This window comes from Thalassophryne amazonica, chromosome 10, assembly GCF_902500255.1.
Source record: "Thalassophryne amazonica chromosome 10, fThaAma1.1, whole genome shotgun sequence".
Classification (NCBI taxonomy): Eukaryota; Metazoa; Chordata; class Actinopteri; order Batrachoidiformes; family Batrachoididae; genus Thalassophryne; species Thalassophryne amazonica.
The window spans coordinates 28525461-28544918 of record NC_047112.1 but is presented as its reverse complement, the minus strand read 5'-3'; the positions used below and the strand labels follow the sequence as shown (position 1 = coordinate 28544918).

The 19458-nt window shown below is 41.2% G+C and overlaps 1 protein-coding gene across 1 annotated transcript in view; it reads left to right on the top strand.

The window, feature by feature from the left end:
* LOC117518509 (vitamin D3 hydroxylase-associated protein) overlaps window positions 1-19458 on the top strand; it is a 57642-nt gene that overhangs the window by 27436 nt on the left and 10748 nt on the right. Inside the window, exons 6-13 of the mRNA XM_034179654.1 lie at window positions 4321-4361; window positions 4494-4618; window positions 12622-12747; window positions 12860-12957; window positions 14038-14137; window positions 16972-17015; window positions 17148-17187; window positions 17301-17409. Coding sequence (XP_034035545.1) covers window positions 4321-4361; window positions 4494-4618; window positions 12622-12747; window positions 12860-12957; window positions 14038-14137; window positions 16972-17015; window positions 17148-17187; window positions 17301-17409 — 683 coding nt within the window. The remainder of the gene's footprint in view (window positions 1-4320; window positions 4362-4493; window positions 4619-12621; window positions 12748-12859; window positions 12958-14037; window positions 14138-16971; window positions 17016-17147; window positions 17188-17300; window positions 17410-19458) is intronic.

Below are 19458 nucleotides of genomic sequence, written 5' to 3'. Positions count from 1 at the left end.
TGTTGGCCTCCCTTCATTGGCTTCCTGTTAATGCTAGAATAGAATTTAAAATTCTTCTTCTTATTTATAAGGTTTTGAATAATCAGGTCCCATCTTATCTTAGGGACCTCATAGTACCATATTACCCCATTAGAGCGCTTCGCTCTCAGACTGCGGGCTTACTTGTAGTTCCTAGGGTTTGTAAGAGTAGAATGGGAGGCAGAGCCTTCAGCTTTCAGGCTCCTCTCCTGTGGAACCAGCTCCCAATTCAGATCAGGGAGACAGATACCCTCTCTACTTTTAAGATTAGGCTTAAAACTTTCCTTTTCGCTAAGGCTTATAGTTAGGGCTGGATCGGGTGACCCTGGACCATCCCTTGGTTATGTTGCTTTAGACGTAGACTGTGTTTCATAATTATTGTATGGCCTTGCCTTGCAATGTGGAGCGCCTTGGGGCAACTGTTTGTTGTGATTTGGCGCTATACAAGAAAAAAGTTGATTGAAGTTGAAGTTGATTGACAAGTGAGGAGTGTGTGCTGAGAAGGTGGAGGGAATATTTTGAAGAGTTGATGAATAAAGAAAATGAGCGAGAGAAAAGGCTGGATGATGTGGCGAGAGTAAATCCGAAAGTAAAAGAGATTAGCAAGGAAGAAGTGAGGGCTGCTATGAAGAGGATGAAGAGTGGAAAGGCAGTTGGTCCAGATGACATTCCAATGGAGGCATGGAAATGTCTAGGAGAGATGGCAGTAGAGTTTCTAACCAGATTGTTTAATAAAATCTTGGAAAGTGAGAGGATGCCTGAGGAGTGGAGACGAAGTGTGCTGGTTCCTATTTTCAAGAACAAGGGTGATGTGCAGAGCTGCAGTAACTACAGAGGCATAAAGCTGATCAGCCACAGCATGAAGTTATGGGAAAGAGTAGTAGAAGCTAGGCTTAGAAAACAGGTGAAGATCTGTGAGCAGCAATATGGTTTCATGCCGAGAAAGAGCACTACAGATGCAATGTTTGCTCTGAGAATACTGTTGGAAAAGTACAGAGAAGGACAGAAAGAGTTCATTGTGTGTTTGTGGACTTAGAAAAAGCTTATGATAGGGTGCCAAGAGAAGAGTTGTGGCATTGTATGAGGAAGTCTGGAGTGGTAGAGAAGTATGTTAGGGTAGTGCAGGACATGTACAAGAATAGTGTGACAGCGGTGAGATGCGCAGTCGGAATGACAGACTCATTCAAGGTGGAGGTGGGATTACACCAAGGATCAGCTCTGAGTCCTTTCTTGTTTGCAGTGGTGATGGACAGGTTGACAGATTAGATCAGACAGGAGTCCCCATGGACTATGATGTTTGCAGATGACATTGTGATCTGTAGTGAGAGTAGAGAGCAAGTTGAGTCTAGTCTGGAGAAGTGGAGATATGCTTTGGAGAGAAGGGGAATGAAAGTCAGTAGAAGCAAGACTGAGTACATGTGTGTGAATGAGAGGGACCCCAGTGGAATAGTGCAGTTACAAGGAGTAGAAGTGGTGAAAGTAGATGAGTTTAAATATTTGGGGTCAACTGTTCAAAGTAATGGAGAGTGTGGTAGAGAGGTGAAGAAGAGAGTGCAGGCAGGGTGGAGTGGGTGGAGAAAGGTGGCAGGAGTGATTTGTGACCGAAGAATATCAGCAAGAGTGAAGGGGAAAGTTTACAAAACAGTAGTGAGACCAGCTATGTTGTATGGTTTAGAGACAGTGGCACTAACAAAAAGACAGGAGGCAGAGCTGGAGGTGGCAGAGCTGAAGATGTTGAGATTCTCTTTGGGAGTGACAAGAATGGACAAGATTAGGAATGAACATATCAGAGGGACAGCTCAGGTGGGACGATTTGGAGACAAAGTCCGAGAGGCAAGATTGAGATGGTTTGGACATGTGCAGAGGAGGGACCCAGGGTATACAGGGAGAAGGATGCTGAGGATGGAGCCACCAGGCAGGAGGAGAAGAGGGAGACCAAAGAGGAGGTTCATGGATGTGCTGAGAGAGGACATGCAGGTGGTTGGTGTGACAGAGGAAGATACAGAGGACAGGGTGAGATGGAAACGATTGATCTGCTGTGGCGACCCCTAACGGGAACAGCCGAAAGACAAAGAAGAAGAAGAAGGGTCTTACAGGGTTAATTTTAAAGTAGCTAATCAACCAGATTTGGGAATCATGATAAGTTTTGTTCTTGTATCACCAAATGCACAATTTTTCCATTCAATTTCAATTTATTTTCATTTCTGTAGCACCAAATCACAACAACGTTGCCTCAAGGCCTAACCTTACCAACCCCCAGAGCAACAGTGGTAAGGAAAAACTCCTGAGGAAGAAACCTCAAGCAAAACAGACTCAAAGGAGTGACCCTCTGCTTGGGCCATTATCTGCTAAACTACTGACAGCTGTGTGATACAGATGCTGCCAACATAATAAACTAACCATTAGGTGAAGATAATCAAATCAGTTTTATTTATATAGCGCCAAATCACAACAACAGTTGCCCCAAGGCGCTTTATATTGTAAGGCAAAAGCCATACAATAATTACAGAAAAACCCCAACGGTCAAAACGACTATGACTATGAGCAAGCACTTGGCGACAGTGGGAAGGAAAAACTCCCTTTTAACAGGAAGAAACCTCCAGCAGAACCAGGCTCAGGGAGGGGCAGTCTTTTGCTGGGATTGGTTGGGGCTGAGGGGAGAGAATCAATAAAAAGACATATTGTGGAAGAGAGCAGAGATCAATCACTAATGATTAAATGCAGAGTGGTGCATACAGAGCAAAAAGAGAAAGAAACACTCAGTGCATCATGGGAACCCCCCAGCAGTCTAAGTCTATAGCAGCATAACTAAGGGATGGTTCAGGGTCACCTGATCCAGCCCTAACTATAAGCCTTAGCAAAAAGGAAAGTGTTAAGCCTAATCTTAAATGTAGGGAGGGTGTGTCTCCATGATCCGAATTGGGAGCTGGTTCCACAGGAGAGGAGCCTGAAAGCTGAAGGCTCTGCCTCCCATTCTACTCTTAAAAACCCTAGGAACTACAAGTAAGCCTGCAGTCTGAGAGCGAAGCGCTCTATTGGGGTGATATGGTACTAAGAGAGCCCTAAGATAAGATGGGACCTGATTATTCAAAACCTTATAAGTAAGAAGAAGAATTTTAAATTCTATTCTAGAATTAACAGGAAGTAAATGAAGAGAGGCCAATATGGGTGAAATATGCTCTCTCCTTCTAGTCCCCGTCAGTACTCTAGCTGCAGCATTTTGAATTAACTGAAGGCTTTTCAGGGAACTTTTAGGACAACCTGATAATAATGAATTACAATAGTCCAGCCTAGAGGAAATAAATGCATGAATTAGTTTTTTAGCATCACTCTGAGACAAGACCTTTCTAATTTTAGAGATATTGCGCAAATGTAAAAAAGCAGTCCTACATATTTGCTTAATATGCGCATTGAAGGACATATCCTGATCAAAAATGACTCCAAGATTTCTCATAGTATTACTAGAGGTCAGGGTAATGCCATCCAGAGTAAGGATAATGTATTTGTACTGTTTATTATTGTCACTTACTGAGGTGTTGCTGGGCCGGTAGCATAGATTTACATTTACGGTACCTGTCCATACCTGCCCGCAGTAACGGGCAGGTATCCCAATGCCCGCCTGCTGTGCATAAAGTGATGACATCATAGCATGCGCAACCCAAGAACTGTCTGCAGACAATAACATGAAAAGGCAAAAGCCGAGAAGTGTGTGTTGGTCCAAATATGGATATTCCAGATGATTTTATCATGGATAGTCCGACAATGAAAAGTAGCCAGCTTGATCAGGATACCCTGGCAAATTTAGAGAGCAGCGTGGTACCAGGCAACACAACAAAACCTAAAGTGAGCCAACTTTTTATGTACGCATTTGCTGGGTGTTGTGCATTTTGAAATGACATTAAATATTGTTAATGTGATTCCACGTGTTGTGTATCTCAGTAAGTGATAATGCAAATAATATGCCGTTGTCGTGCGGTATGCATTTTCAGAAGCCTGACGTACATGCCCAGTCGCACAAAATGACATACTCGCCCGAGTTAAACGAGGGCGAGTGTCGGTCATTTTGGGCGACATGTCATTGTATTAGTATTGCATTTGGCATTGACTGTAATCTGTATTTTGATGTCTGTGGATAATTTTTAAACAAGGCAGACCTTAATAAAAACAAGATGTCCATTTAATCTTGCATTACGTGTGGGCAATTCAGAGAATGAATTTTTTGACAGTGACAGCATTTGTTTTGCTAAGTTTTAATTGCTTCAATCTGCTTGTTTTTATTGAATTTCCTTGTGTCCTACTCAGTCACAAAGGTTTGAGCACTTCATGTCCAGGGCAAAACATTGGTAAGTTTAAATAAATATTTGTCCTAGTAGCACATGCAGTAATTGCGTGTCTTGTGCTGTCGTGTAGTAGTAGTAATTGCATGTCTGTTTGCAGACAGATTTGTCCAATTCTTGTTTTGCTCGTGTCCTCAGTGCAGACAAGTGCTGGGCCTCTGGCTCGAGATGTGGACAGTCTGGCTCTTTGTATGCAGGCTCTGCTGTGTGACCATATGTTTTCCCTGGACCCCACTGTTCCACCATTACCATTTAATGTAGAGGTGCGTAATATGTAGGCTTTGTCATTTCTCAACTTCCATTAGAACTTTATTATACTTCAAGTTAACTGTACTTGTACAGCTTGATTATGAGAATACTTAATTTGTGTTTACTCATATTTTGATCCTGACATCAAATTAAATGCACTCGAGTCTTACCTATTCAGCCAGTGTAAAGGTACCTTGACACTTGCACAAATTTGATCTGCTCACTGGCATGTAATCTGCCATGTCAGAGAGGAAACTTGTTGTAAATCATTGTAAACTGTGCGGCTGCATGCAAGTGTGCAAAGAAACTTTTGAAGTGTTCAAAATCTGTGGCACGCATTCATTTTCTGAACTACACATGAACATTGTGCATACAATTCAAAATCACTGAGTGGTCAGTACGCGTCACTGCGTCAGCACAGCTCATCTGAACTATTATGATGAGATGTTAAATCTATAATAAATATAATTTTACTGATACTCATAAGAGGGAATAAAACACAACTATTTTACAAAGTCATTACAATATAAATATTGTAAACAATTACCTTTGAGACTATTCACAGTTGTAGTTGTAGAAAATTCCTCTGATTCCAGTGCAGTTAGAGGTGATTTCATCAGCCAAACTCTGACAGCAAATGATTAATTTGTTACGAAATAATTATTTTATATAACGCAGTGTCCAGCGGCACAAAGCGTGGCATCCAGCAGAACACAGCGGGTTGCATTGGCATGAGGAATTGCGCGGCAGTGCGGGGGTTAAATGCATGTGTCAAGGTGCCTTAACACATATATATATATATATATATATATATATATATATATATAGTGTATACTAGTGTGTTGCTCATGGGGATTCATGCACTCTAGATTGGGTAGTGTTTATAAAATAGGTGGTTGTCATTTTTCAAGGGTGGTAATAATTTAAGCAAAGCTTAGAATAGCGTGGGAGTCAACAAATTTTTAGAAGAACTCTACCCTTTTTATTTTGTGTTAATTGTGTTTTTTTAAATGTTAATTTACTGTCTTAAGGTGTATATGATTTATAAATACATTATTTTCAGTATTGTGTTTTATTTTATTGTGTTTTATTGTATTATTTTATTTTATTGCAGGTGCTTCTAATTTTAGACATGCACAAACAGAGGCGAGGGTGGAATACATCAAACACAATACACTTTTCAGTCATGGTAACGGCAACATGACACTTGACTAACTAAACCAACTGAACTACAAAAACACAAACAGCACTAACATGAACTACAACAATAACATTTAAAACTCCGTACTCCCGTGGTGTATTACAGCACAATGTCCACTGTTTACTGGTTCGCTAAAATTACTAATTATTCCAAAAATATTTGTCCTGTCAACTTTCCGTTTTTGCAGCATTCATCCTTGATCTAAAACACATAAGCGTACCAAATGGTGTGTGTGAGATAGATGGATAGATAGACGTGCATCTGGAAAGTATTCACAGCGCTAAATTATAAAAAAAAAAATTTTGGTAGAGCCAACCATGGTCAGAAAACACCCATCCATATTTGTCACTGACGTTCACATTTATATCAAGTTATTTCAAAAAATCTTAAGTGAATTTTCACTTTGTTCCATTTGTTATGTTGGCAATTAAAAAAACAAATACATACTTGTTTCAAATTAAAAAAGCTTTCTAAGTCATGCATTCTGTGACGACCTGACTGAGGACCCCAGAGCAGAGGACATGGGAGTTTGCAAGACACCAGCTTTGTTCATCTGCATAGTTTCTGGAATGGCAAGTACAAACAGCAGAGACAGTCTGTACAAAAATACCTTCCAGGTGGGAACAGACCATGTGGACACAAGCGAAGGTTTGACACACAGGAAAAAAATCTGTTAGGTGAAAGTGTCTGATGGGAAACAGAAAAACAGCCAAAGGGTCAAAACAGTCAAGTGGAAAGGTCCAAAAATGGCAGGCTAAGTTCAGGAGTGACGAAGACACATCATGAGTCAGCTTCAGTGACGCAAACACAAGGAACAGATATGAGCGCACTGCCATGAGAGCTAGACAATCTGGCACAGGCATGAAGGAAAAGTGATGGTTAAAGCTAGTTGGTAGTCCTGGAGAGCTAGCAAGAGAGCTAGGAAGATTTGAAAGTAGCACCTCCTCTAGGTTCCACCCCCTACCCCGTCAGTGCTGTGTCTAAAGCGACGCCCCCACAAACTTGAATGCACATCTGACTGTGGGACTATCCTGGCTGCAGCTACTCACTCTTAAATTATCTCACAACTGTTTAAATAAAGTCCATAATGGTCCCTGTTTTATTTTCACACAAATTAATCCAAAAAATAAAAGGGTGGTTTAGTTCATTTATATGGAGCAAAAGAAGGGCGCTCATTAAAATGTCTACTCTGCAGCTCCCTACCCACAGTGGAGGTTTGGATCTCCCAGATTTGAAAAAGTATCAATTGAGTTCTCTCCTAATGTATGCACGAGAGTGGATCTGTAGGAGCTCTTCAGCCATTTGGTTAGATATGGAGGCCTCCCTGTGTGAATGCCCACTTAAAAGCTTGCTCTTTTTAAGAAGTATGAAAACAGTTACTAAATACTGCAATAACCCAGTTATTATAAATACAGTGCGGGCATGGAGAGCCGTACGATATGTTGAAGGGAGAGCTGGAATTACATCATCATTTTCACCTATTGTTAATAACCCAGACTTTCCTCCTGGCGTAATGGATCTGGGTTTCAGGGACTGGGAATCTGCGGAAATCTCTATCCTTGGTTGTTTATTCAAAGAAGGAACACTTATGTCCTTCACACAAGTTATGGAGGAGTTTAATATTGGGAGGAACAACCTTTTTAGATTCTTCCAAATAAGGGACTTTATTAAAAAAGGCATCTCTCTTTTGAGGGACACTAGGGTTTCAGATGTAGAAAGGCTATTCTTTGGATCAAAAGATGTGTCACTTAGCATGTACTACAAAACATTAAAAGACTGTCAGACTGTTGCTCCTTTCGTAGCTCAGACATGGGGAAGAGATTTAGAGATTGACATAACCGAAGAAAACTGGGGCATTATTTGGAATGCAGCCAAACAAATTACTATTTGTAATCGTTCTTGGGCTCTTCAGTTAAAAGTGTTTCATAGATCACACATGGCCCCGAACAGGCTGTCCAAATTCAAAACAAGCTCTTCTTCACTATGTCCAAAATGTGCATTGCGAGAAGGAACTCTCACACACTGTTTCTGATCGGGCCCTAAAATCCTGAAATATTGGAAAGATATTAATACTGAAATTCAAAAGATTATTAAAATTAATTTGGAACTTGATCCTTTATCTCTTCTCCTTGGTCTACCTAATAAATGCATCAAAAATAAACACAACAGTAAATTGTATAATATTTTAACTTATTGCGCCAGGAAAAATATTCTCCTTCAATGGATATCTCCACGGCTTCCCACTATTTCTGTGTGGAAAAAGTTAATTCTGGAGCATATTCCACTTGTTTTTCTGACAGCTTTGAGCCATGCCAAGACTGACACATTTTATCTCATATGGAAACCCCTTTTAGATTATTTTGAGGGAAATGTCTCTTCTATTTTGTCCCGCGCTCCTGTCTAATGTTTTATGTATTGATGGGTTTGAGATGCCATCTCAACATCCCATGGGCCAGTGCTGTACTGTTTGGTACCGATGATGATGTTGTTTGCATATGGCTATATGTGCAGTTGTTGGTGTGTTGCTGAGCAGATGTGTTTTGTTTTGTGTTGAATTTGTTGTATTAAGAGAAAATTGAATAAACAGAAGCTGATTCTGAACAAAGGTTGAGCGCGTTGTAGCGAAAACGAGACGACAGTAATCTTCACTAACTTATTTAACAGATCACGTTTCAGCATTGCTGTTGAGTGATAAATCTTGTTCCTCGCCCACCAACATGAAGTCAGCCAGAGGCTGACTGTGACATAAAGTCCAGTCACAAAATAATAATGATAATTATTACTTGGCCCCACAAATCTTAGAAACATGGTGTCTAACCAGATCCTTACTCTGGATGGCATTACCCTGACCTCTAGTAATACTGTGAGAAATCTTGGAGTCATTTTTGATCAGGATATGTCATTCAAAGCGCATATTAAACAAATATGTAGGACTGCTTTTTTGCATTTACGCAATATCTCTAAAATCAGAAAGGTCTTGTCTCAGAGTGATGCTGAAAAACTAATTCATGCATTTATTTCCTCTAGGCTGGACTATTGTAATTCATTATTATCAGGTTGTCCTAAAAGTTCCCTAAAAAGCCTTCAGTTAATTCAAAATGCTGCAGCTAGAGTGCTGACGGGGACTAGAAGGAGAGAGCATATCTCACCCATATTGGCCTCTCTTCATTGGCTTCCTGTTAATTCTAGAATAGAATTTAAAATTCTTCTTCTTACTTATAAGGTTTTGAATAATCAGGTCCCATCTTATCTTAGGGACCTCGTAGTACCATATCACCCCAATAGAGCGCTTCGCTCTCAGACTGCAGGCTTACTTGTAGTTCCTAGGGTTTGTAAGAGTAGAATGGGAGGCAGAGCCTTCAGCTTTCAGGCTCCTCTCCTGTGGAACCAGCTCCCAATTCAGATCAGGGAGACAGACACCCTCTCTACTTTTAAGATTAGGCTTAAAACTTTCCTTTTTGCTAAAGCTTATAGTTAGGGCTGGATCAGGTGACCCTGAACCATCCCTTAGTTATGCTGCTATAGACGTAGACTGCTGGGGGGTTCCCATGATGCACTGTTTCTTTCTCTTTTTGCTCTGTATGCACCACTCTGCATTTAATCATTAGTGATCGATCTCTGCTCCCCTCCACAGCATGTCTTTTTCCTGGTTCTCTCCCTCAGCCCCAACCAGTCCCAGCAGAAGACTGCCCCTCCCTGAGCCTGGTTCTGCTGGAGGTTTCTTCCTGTTAAAAGGGAGTTTTTCCTTCCCACTGTAGCCAAGTGCTTGCTCACAGGGGGTCGTTTTGACCGTTGGGGTTTTACATCATTATTGTATGGCCTTGCCTTACAATATAAAGCGCCTTGGGGCAACTGTTTGTTGTGATTTGGCGCTATATAAAAAAAAAATTGATTGATTGATTGATAATAAAAATAAAAAAAAAGATCCGAAATAAATTTAAAAACAAATTTAAAACAAAAGAAAATGTGATACTTACAGGCTGTACTGATTGCTGGGGTTGATTTTGTCGCAGAGTCGGAACTGACCCTCTACTGAGTATTAAATGGCGACTGAAGCCAGCTCGAAATCGTGCAAGGTTTGTGAAACAGTCCTCCGTGAAATGCACAGAGCAAAGAAATAGTCGGTGGTTGTATGTACTGGGGATGCGGTTAAAAATGAATAAAAGCCATTGATCGCGTACACTGCTTTCTGTGGGAAAAATATGTAAAGATCATAGTCCGCTATGACAGCCTGGGAAGACACACCTGTAGCTCGCCATTGCTCCTCTTCCAGTGGTAGGAATGGGTGGGCACAACCTTATGAATAATTCATTTCGAAGGGGCGTGTGTGAAAGGGGGTGGGTGTGGGTATGTGTGTGTGTGTGGGGGGGGGGGCTATTGGTGAAAAAGTGACGTAACTTTTCTCTCAAAAACGGATTGGCCTGTTTTCTAGGGGCAATTCAAAAAAGGAAAAATACTTGAAATAGAGGTTCTGAAGCTTGCTGGCACTTTGTGTGTTTTCCCCACAGCGGGGAGAGTCTGAACTAACACCAAAAACATGAAAAAGATGATTTTGATTCTCTATCCCCTTTAAAGAAAGAACAAAAAAGGAAATGCGTCCTGCTCACAGGCTGATTGCCAGAGACAGGACATGTCTACATCAAGTATAACTCCAGACATCTCCACATTTACTCACGGACGGTTCATTTGTGCGCCCAAACATAGCTCGCGATTAAAGGAAGAAAGAAACTATAACAGAAATCTGAGCACAGCTCTGTACAGAAGAGAAATCAGAGTGCACAGTCTGGCTGCAAATCCTCTTCTGCGTTCTTGCCTCCTCTCTGCCCCCCGCTGTGCACACCTGACACAGACATTCCTGCGTCGTCATGAAGCAACTCGAAGCGGACCCGGTGTGAAAGGGGCTGCACATCGTGTTGGCGATTAGATCGCACCACGTAGCATGACATGCACAAAAGATTTTTTTTTTTTGAACATTTCATCTCATCAAGTTGAGTAAAGAAGTAAACAGAGAGAGTGGTGATGTCAGCCTCTCGCGTCAGAGCGCAGCTCGTCTGAACAATTATAACAAGAAGTTAAATCTGTTATAAACATACTCTAAGGCCTGGTTCACACAACAGGATAATTAGGCCAATATCGGACCCGATCTTCCCCTTCTGACAATCTTAAGGACACCCGACAATCATGATGACGCTAAAACTAACCTTATCAGATATTCCTGCCATGTGTGGTGTGTTCAGAGCACTCTGATCTGCTCGGAAGGACGTCAGGAGCGCTCTGATTGCAAATCGGGGTTATTCAACATGTTGGATTGTCTTGGCCTAATATCGCAGCATGTGTGGTGTCCTCTGACCACAAACAAGCACACAGCCTGCTGAATGTGATGCGTAGCCAATCAGAAAGCAATGTGACAGACGTATGGAGTGGAAAATAAAATCAAAACAACTGTTCTGACTTACCAGAAAGTCCGGTGGTCGCGTTGTCTCCACTCCTTTAAAGAACACCTTTTCTTTTTCTTTTTGTATTGTTTTTTTTTCCCTCTGTTTTAAATAGTCCACAAAGTATCTCAGTTTGTTTACTCTGAAGTCACGTTTAATGTCGAGAGATTTTGCGAGATTTCCTGTCTGAGCTGGGAATGTTCGTGTGTGAAATCTGTTCCTGTGTGGTGGTGTTGTCCTTACCGTGTGGCTGAACACCACCCACTGTACGACCAAACCTGTTAGATCTATGATTTTTTTTTTTTTTTTAAATCTTCACGTGTGTGGTCTCTCAGGTTTTGGAAACCTAAAGATAATTTTAAAATCCTGTCATGTGAACCAGGTTTAACAGCTGCACACAAGAAGGAAAGAACACACAACTGTTTTACCAAGCCATGACACTGTAAACATGACAAATAATGACCTTTTTAGATGGCTCCAAATGCTTTCTGCAGCTTGTTAGGCGCGCGTGCACGGCTGAAGCTGGTGTGGTCCTCTGTGATTCACGAAGTGACTACAGCTGTTTTCAACGGCCAATTTGCAGAGAAAATGATTAATCTGACATGGCACAATCCGGTGGAAGTGGTAATTTTGGCTGTATTCCCTCTACCTTTGTACCAAACGTTTTTTGGTGAAATGAGATGAGTATGCACATGCGGAGGAGGGAGGGACAGAGTGGGGCGTTGAGCCTGGTGCCGCGAGCGGGAAGAACTAGACATGAAGGCATCTGATTTAATTTTTTTTGAGAGAGAGAGAGAGGACCGCGGGGCTTATATTGGTCAGAGTTTTATCGATCCTACAGCTGCTACAGACATCTGATTTTTTATTTTTTTTATTTTTTTTTTTCCTTTTTCTGAATACAAAATATATTGACGACTGTTAAGATAGATGGACCATTTCACCCAATATAACAAAAGGTGTTTCTGAACAGTTACCTACCCTAGCTTTAAATAGTTTTTAGAAATAATGTGGAGACCCCTTGGAGAGGAAGTACAGACACCGAAAGACACGGTGCACATTTCAAAAAAAAAAAAAGCACAGGGAGGGCCTGACAGAGGAAAGCACAGGAATAATAAACACAAAGGAGAACTATACTAAAGGTGCACGAGTAATAAAAACTATATATTAAAAAAACACGAGGGGGTACAAGAAGGGAAGTAGCAATGATGAAGCAAGTATTGGAACCCAATAAAGAACTTGAACCTGAATGTTGCTCTTTAAGATACCCAAAATCTTGCTCAGATTACAACTGTTACATTCACCATTCATGAATTCTGTTCATGTGCATTTTCATTCACCCCAATGTTCTACCAAAATGAAAATTTGATTGCTACATCTTCAGGTTTACCAGAGTTCCAAACCTTTGAGGGTCGGTTACTATATCAACGATGGCTATACAGAACCGTCTCCAAGCATGGCTCGAGGGGTCAGAGAGGTCAAAGCTCTGCTGGAGAAAGCAGGACACACAGTACGATCCTGTCAACACACATACACAATATACAGCCAATATTGTTTTAAAAACGTTACTTAGTTTTAACAAATTTAGGGACTTGTTTTCTTTCGCTCGTTTGTGCATGTAGATGGTGCCCTTTGTCCCGGGGAATCCATCTTATGCTGCAACAGAAGTGTCGTTAAAGAGTCTTGTAGCAGATGGAGGTGTAACCGTGCTCAACAACCTGTAAGTTGACTTTCCATTCATTCTGCTGGTCGTATGTCCATCATAATCGGATAATATTGTGTATTGTTTGTTCTCTCACAAATGTTTTATTGCACATAGAACAAAATAACACCACACTGCTTACTTTTTCTTGAAGTTGCATTGGGTAAAATTGCTGAATAATGAAGATACATGAATCCCATATCCACTGCAAAGCTTGGAATGTTCTCTGAGGCAGTGTCATTACTTTTGCACGTCATCAACTTGTCCAGGTGTAAGTGTGGGTAAAGGAAATTCGTTTACCCACACTTACACCTGGACAGGTTTTTGCAGCAGGTGGGTGAAGAAATTAAGTCTCTCATGAAGCTGTTTGCATCACTGCAGCTTTAGTGTAATGTGCCTCTTCCAGTATTCTTTCAGCTTGGGGAAAAAAGAAAAAGTTGGAGGGCGTGACATCGACACTGTACAGCAGGTGTCATAGGGTCTTGTAAAATTTGAGCCACTGCAATACATCCTGGTTTGTCAACTCGTGTGGATGAATGGTAAATGGACTGCATTTATATAGTGCTTTTCCATCCATATCAGAAGCTCTAAAGGCTTTACAGTAATGCCTCACATTCAGCATTCACACACCAGTGTCAGGGTGCTGTCATGCAAGGTACTCACTACACACCAGCAGCAACTTGGGAATTAAGGACCTTGCCCAAGGGCCCTTAGAGATTTTTCAGCCAGAGGAGGGTTTGACCAGTGGATCCTCTGGTCTCAAGCCCACTGCTTAATCACTAGACCATTGCTTCCCCAGCACGGTCATGCTCAAGAATTGTCTTTTCCAGGATGAACCCGTTTCAAGTATGTGTTCAGCTTTTACGAAGTTTCCATGTATTGGTTGGAGTTAACAGTGGTGACGTGTTCCTAAATTTCTGTTTGTCCAGGAACACAACAGTCAGTGGTTCAGTTTGCTTACTCCAGGTCTCTGTGTCAGAGTATCGTCAAATAAGACAACAAACCCCATTCTGTTCCTGGACCAAATAGAAATGTGAAAACTTCAGGAAGCTGTTTTATAACTACTGCAACAAGTCTCAGTTTTCATTTCCTTTATAGGAAAGGAGGTCCTCTGGATTCTTGCATCACCATGCAAGTTTGGCTTTGCTTTTGGCCTTCCTTTGTTAGAAGAATCCTCTCCATCTTAATCAAGCCTTTTGTGAGTTCTCACAGATGACACACTTTATATGACTGTCAGTGTAGATGAGGTCTTTCATATTATAAACCTTGAGGCTTTTTGACTGTTATGAAAAAGCAATTGGGTTGTTTAAATTCTATGAAAATCAAAATGATGGTCATTGCACCTCCTTGACAGATACCTATATGAACAAATAACATTATTGACGAACACTTGTCAGGTCTGTCATAGTGGAAAAAGCATTGATTGAGGACAAGCAGGGCAGGAATGGCTCCGGTACTGAAATTTAGAAAGCTCTCCTTGTGAAACCATGTACTGCATGAAGGTTCTTACATGGATTGCCAACAGCTGTCTGAGACCACTAGCAGAAAACATCCTTCCTGAAACCCAGAGTGGCTTTCGACCATCAAAAGGGAGAACAGACATGATTTTCACTTGCAAGAAAACTGTTGAGAGCAACACTAACCATTGCACCTCGCCTTCATTGACTTGACAAAGGTGTGCCACACCCAGTTCTGTGGAAGATCCTAAGCAAAATGAGCTGTCCAGAGAAATTGATCCTGAGGCTTCTCCATGATAACATGTTTGCATGCACATAAGCCATATAAGAGCTAATCAATGTAGCACCAAAAGCTACAGCTTTCCAATGCGACACAGAGTAAACTAAAGCCTTTTAAGAGTAAGACGGTCCGCACTGATCATCTGAAATAGACTTACTGCGCATCTAAAACAATGCAGTGTGTTTTGTCTCGTTTGAAAAAACACACGGTTTGGTCCGCTGGCTGCTCTCAGCTCTGCGTGCACTTTAAGTCAATCAAGTTTATTCAAAAAACGCTTTTATTTGGATTTCATGAGCATTTTCATTGACATGGTGCCAAACAGATTTGTGCTCAGTCAGGTGCAGCCTGACTAAGCATTACACTGACTGCCTGCGCTTACCGTCCGGTGTCAGTGCTGAGCTCCTGACATTGAGAATGACTCCAAAACTTAAGATGTGAAAAAATAATTACTCAGGGAAACAAAGGAATAGCCTAAATTTGACAATCTGTGTGATGGTGCAGCGATATTGTGCCATTGCTTAGGGAAAGCACTAGATTACTGATGTTGTTTAAAAACGCAAAAGCACTTTGAATCCGATTACTTGATTAGTCGATTAAAAAAAAAACTGCTAGAATACTTGACTTCAAAAATATTCTATAGCTGCAGCCTGTGTGTGTGTGTGGCCAAAATCGAGAGTGAATCACCTTAAAGAGGCAAAGAGCTGCCAAACTGTCAAATCCATAGCTGAGAATTAATCCAGAAAACTTTTTCTCCAAATCCTTGCACCTTGTCCCCGTTACGACACTCGTCTTGCTCCGAACTATTCAGCAAAGCAGTTTGCGTGTAATTTTTTTTTTTCCTCGCAGACCTGAGCGCAATGTGTGACCACACGCCTCTGTAAAAACCATACGAACTCAAAACACTCAGGCTTGGCTCCATTTGTAAGAAGTGAGGCTGGAAGCTGGTTTTAGTTGGCGTCATGGTGCTTCTTTTCCATATACTAAACTCCGAGCCAGAGCCAACTACGTGAGCGCAGCCAGTGTGCAGCTTTTGTGGTCACTCCTTTATCCCAGGTCCCCCCTCACCTCCCCAAAACTGTCCCAAATTTCTTCAACTTACTCCAGCAAAACATATGGAGCCAAAATAAATAAATAAATAATAACCCAACGTTGGTGGGGTTTTTGTTTCAGCCAAATACAGCAGCACTTTCAGGGCCGACCCAAGCCATTAAATTTGGCGATGCTGATTGACCAAATATTTATTTTTCCTTAGCAACCACACACAATTGGTCCAGGGGTGAAAAATTCTATGGCCCCCAACCCATTCAATTTGATGATGCTGATTGGCCAAATATTTATTATTTTTTCCTTAGCAACCATGCACAATTGGTCATTTCACTGCACTTCATGGGGCTCTTTGAGTGATCGCCCAAGAAGAGAAATGCTACGTTCTGTCGGTGGAAATGCACTGTTGAATGAGTCAGCTGGTGGAAATGTTTTAATTCAGATTACATGTAGGCACATACTATTAAGTAAAGCTGACATTGATAATACTTTTAAACATATTTTATCTTTCTTTTTCCCCTCAACATCTGGGAGGGCAGCACCCCCTATGGGCCAGCCGCCACTGGCTTGGACATGTGCAGAGGAGGGACCCAGGGTATATAGGGAGAAGGATGCTGAGGATGGAGCCACCTGGCAGGAGGAGAAGAGGGAGGTCAAAGAGGAGGTTTATGGATGTGGTGAGGGAGGACATGCAGGCGGTTGGTGTGACAGGAAGTTACAGAGGACAGGGTGAGATGGAAACGATTGGTCTGCTGTGGTGACCCGTAATGGGAGCAGCTGGAAGAAGCTGTAACGGCAAGATGTGGAAAAAGTGAAGCGTCGTGAATACTTCTTGGATGCACTGTACATACAGTGAAATTATTAATTTGTTTCTTAATCCTCTGCATGTAACCCATCCTAACTATAGTTTGACCAATCCAACCACTGGGAGCAGTGGGCAGCCACAGTCCAGTGATGGGACACCAACTTCAGATCTAAAGATGCTGCCTTTGATCAAGGGCAGAGATAGAGAATGACCCTAATATACATATTTTTTCATTGTGCGTGATATGCATCTGTTGAAGTTGCAAAGTGCCCTAAATCATTTGGAGGAAATCACTATACACATACAAGCTTTCTTGTTATGAGAAGTGCATAATTCCACTTTGAGGAAGAATGTAATTCTGCTCTGGACAAATTATGATGTACAAAATGCTGATAGTGTTGAGACACACTGACATTTAAAATGCTGCTTTTATTTCTTTTCCACAGTTTCCTCGTATGGCTCCTGTGCTCGCTGCTTTGAATGGAGTTGGGTGAGAAAATGAAATGGTCTTGAAATCATTTGTGACCTTTTTTTTTTTTTGCTACTTGCACATTGGTTGATATAGTGGAAATGCAACAGAACATTTATTACTGCTGTTCCTTTCTCTTTAAAAATCTTTTAGCTCTGTTTCAAATCTGTGGAAGCAGCAATGCGTTGTTCAGGTACCCGTAAATCTAGTCCAGCTTTCATTTTGACTCAATCAGTGTGTGTGTGTGTGTGTGTGTGTGTGTGTGTGAGATGGATCCAAGAGCAAAGAGAATTTTGTTTTCTTTAGGATTATATTGATGAGACCATCGCAGAGTGGAAACAAAGCAGCATAGACGTGCTGTTGTGTCCTGTGATTGGACCAGCCTTTAACACCCTGTACAGCGGCAAACTTAACAGTACGATACACTGACACATATTTATACTTTTATTTACATTTATTTTTTACAAATTGGTCCTGCCTGGTTGCACCAGATTTGTTTGTGCTGTGCAGAAGCGCGGTGAACTCTTTGTCTTTGCTTTACACATTTATACTGTTTGTATTCTTTCTGTATTTGCATCTCATTTGTTACAGATGGGTAAACTCAAAATATGTTTTGTAATGATTTAATTGTTCAAGATTAAATATAGAGGTTTTCTACTTAATTTGTCCTGTGTGGGGAAAACCAGTCATCTCAGGTACTGAGTTCATCATGTATCCAAATTGAATTGATAATAAGCCAAATCAGCATCAACACACATGTGCTGTGACTGTTAAAGCTCACGCTCACCCACTTCAATAAAGCATAGAATTACTGTAGAGTTTGATTTATTTATATCTTGCCCTTAAAGTTAAATTGGCAGCTTTAAGCAGTGTTGAAGAAGCACGCGAGGTCCACAGTGTTCTGTGGATGATACCGGTGGGCTGCAAAAGTGGGGGATTCTAATTTTGCTCCACACAAGAGCAGAAACGAGGCACCGCACATCGCATTTTAAATTCTCATTGTTACGCAGATGATACCCAACTTTATCTATCCATAAAGCCAGAGGACACACACCAATTAGCTAAACTGCAGGAATGTTTTTCAGACATAAAGACATGGATGACCTCTAATTTCCTGCTTTTAAATTCAGATAAAACTGAAGTTATTGTACTTGGCCCCACAAATCTTAGAAACATGGTGTCTAACCAGATCCTTACTCTGGATGGCATTACCCTGACCTCCAGTAATACTGTGAGAAATCTTGGAGGTCATTTTGATCAGGATATGTCCTTCAATGCGCATATTAAGCAAATATGTAGGACTGCTTTTTTGCATTTGCGCAATATCTCTAAAATTAGAAAGGTCTTGTCTCAGAGTGATGCTGAAAAACTAATTCATGCATTTATTTCTTCTAGGCTGGACTATTGTAATTCATTATTATCAGGTTGTCCTAAAAGTTCCCTGAAAAGCCTTCAGTTAATTCAAAATGCTGCAGCTAGAGTACTGACAGGGACTAGAAGGAGAGAGCATATTTCACCCATAATGGCCTCTCTTCATTGGTTCCCTGTTAATTCCAGAATAGAATTTAAAATTCTTCTTCTTACTTATAAGGTTTTGAATAATCAGGTCCCATCTTATCTTAGGGATCTCATAGTACCATATCACCCCAATAGAGTGCTTTGCTCTCAGACTTCAGGCTTACTTGTAGTTCCTAGGGTTTGTAAGAGTAGAATGGGAGGCAGAGCCTTCAGCTTTCAGGCTCCTCTCCTGTGGAACCAGCTCCCAATTCGGATTAGGGAGACAGACACCCTCTCTACTTTTAAGATTAAGCTTAAAACTTTCCTTTTTGCTAAAGCTTATAGTTAGGGCTGGATCAGGTGACCCTGAACCATCCCTTAGTTATGCTGCTATAGACTTAGACTGCTGGGGGTTTCCCATGATGCACCCAGTGTTTCTTTTTATTCACCTCTTTTTGCTCTGTATGCACCACTCTGCTTTTAATCATTAGTGATTGATCTCTGCTGTCTTCCATAGCATGTCTTTTTCCTGATTCTCTCCCCTCAGCCCCAACCAGTCCCAGCAGAGGACTGCCCCTCTCTGAGCCTGGTTCTGCTGGAGGTTTCTTCCTGTTAAAAGGGAATTTTTCCTTCCCACTGTCGCCAAGTGCTTGCTCATAGGGGGTCGTTTTGATCGTTGGAGTTTTTTTGTAATTATTGTATGGCTTTTGCCTTACAATTTAAAGCGCCTTGGGGCAACTGTTTGTTGTGATTTGGCGCTATATAAATAAAATTGATTTGATTTGTTTAGGTGTTAATGATGGCTTTCGTTTAGCTTTTCTGTATGTAAATCCTATTTCCTTTAGGCGGTTTCTTACAGTTCAGTCACAGACGTTGACTCCAGTTTCCTCCCATTCGTTCCTCATTTGTTTTGTTGTGCATTTTCGATTTTTGAGACATATTGCTTTAAGTTTTCTGTCTTGACGCT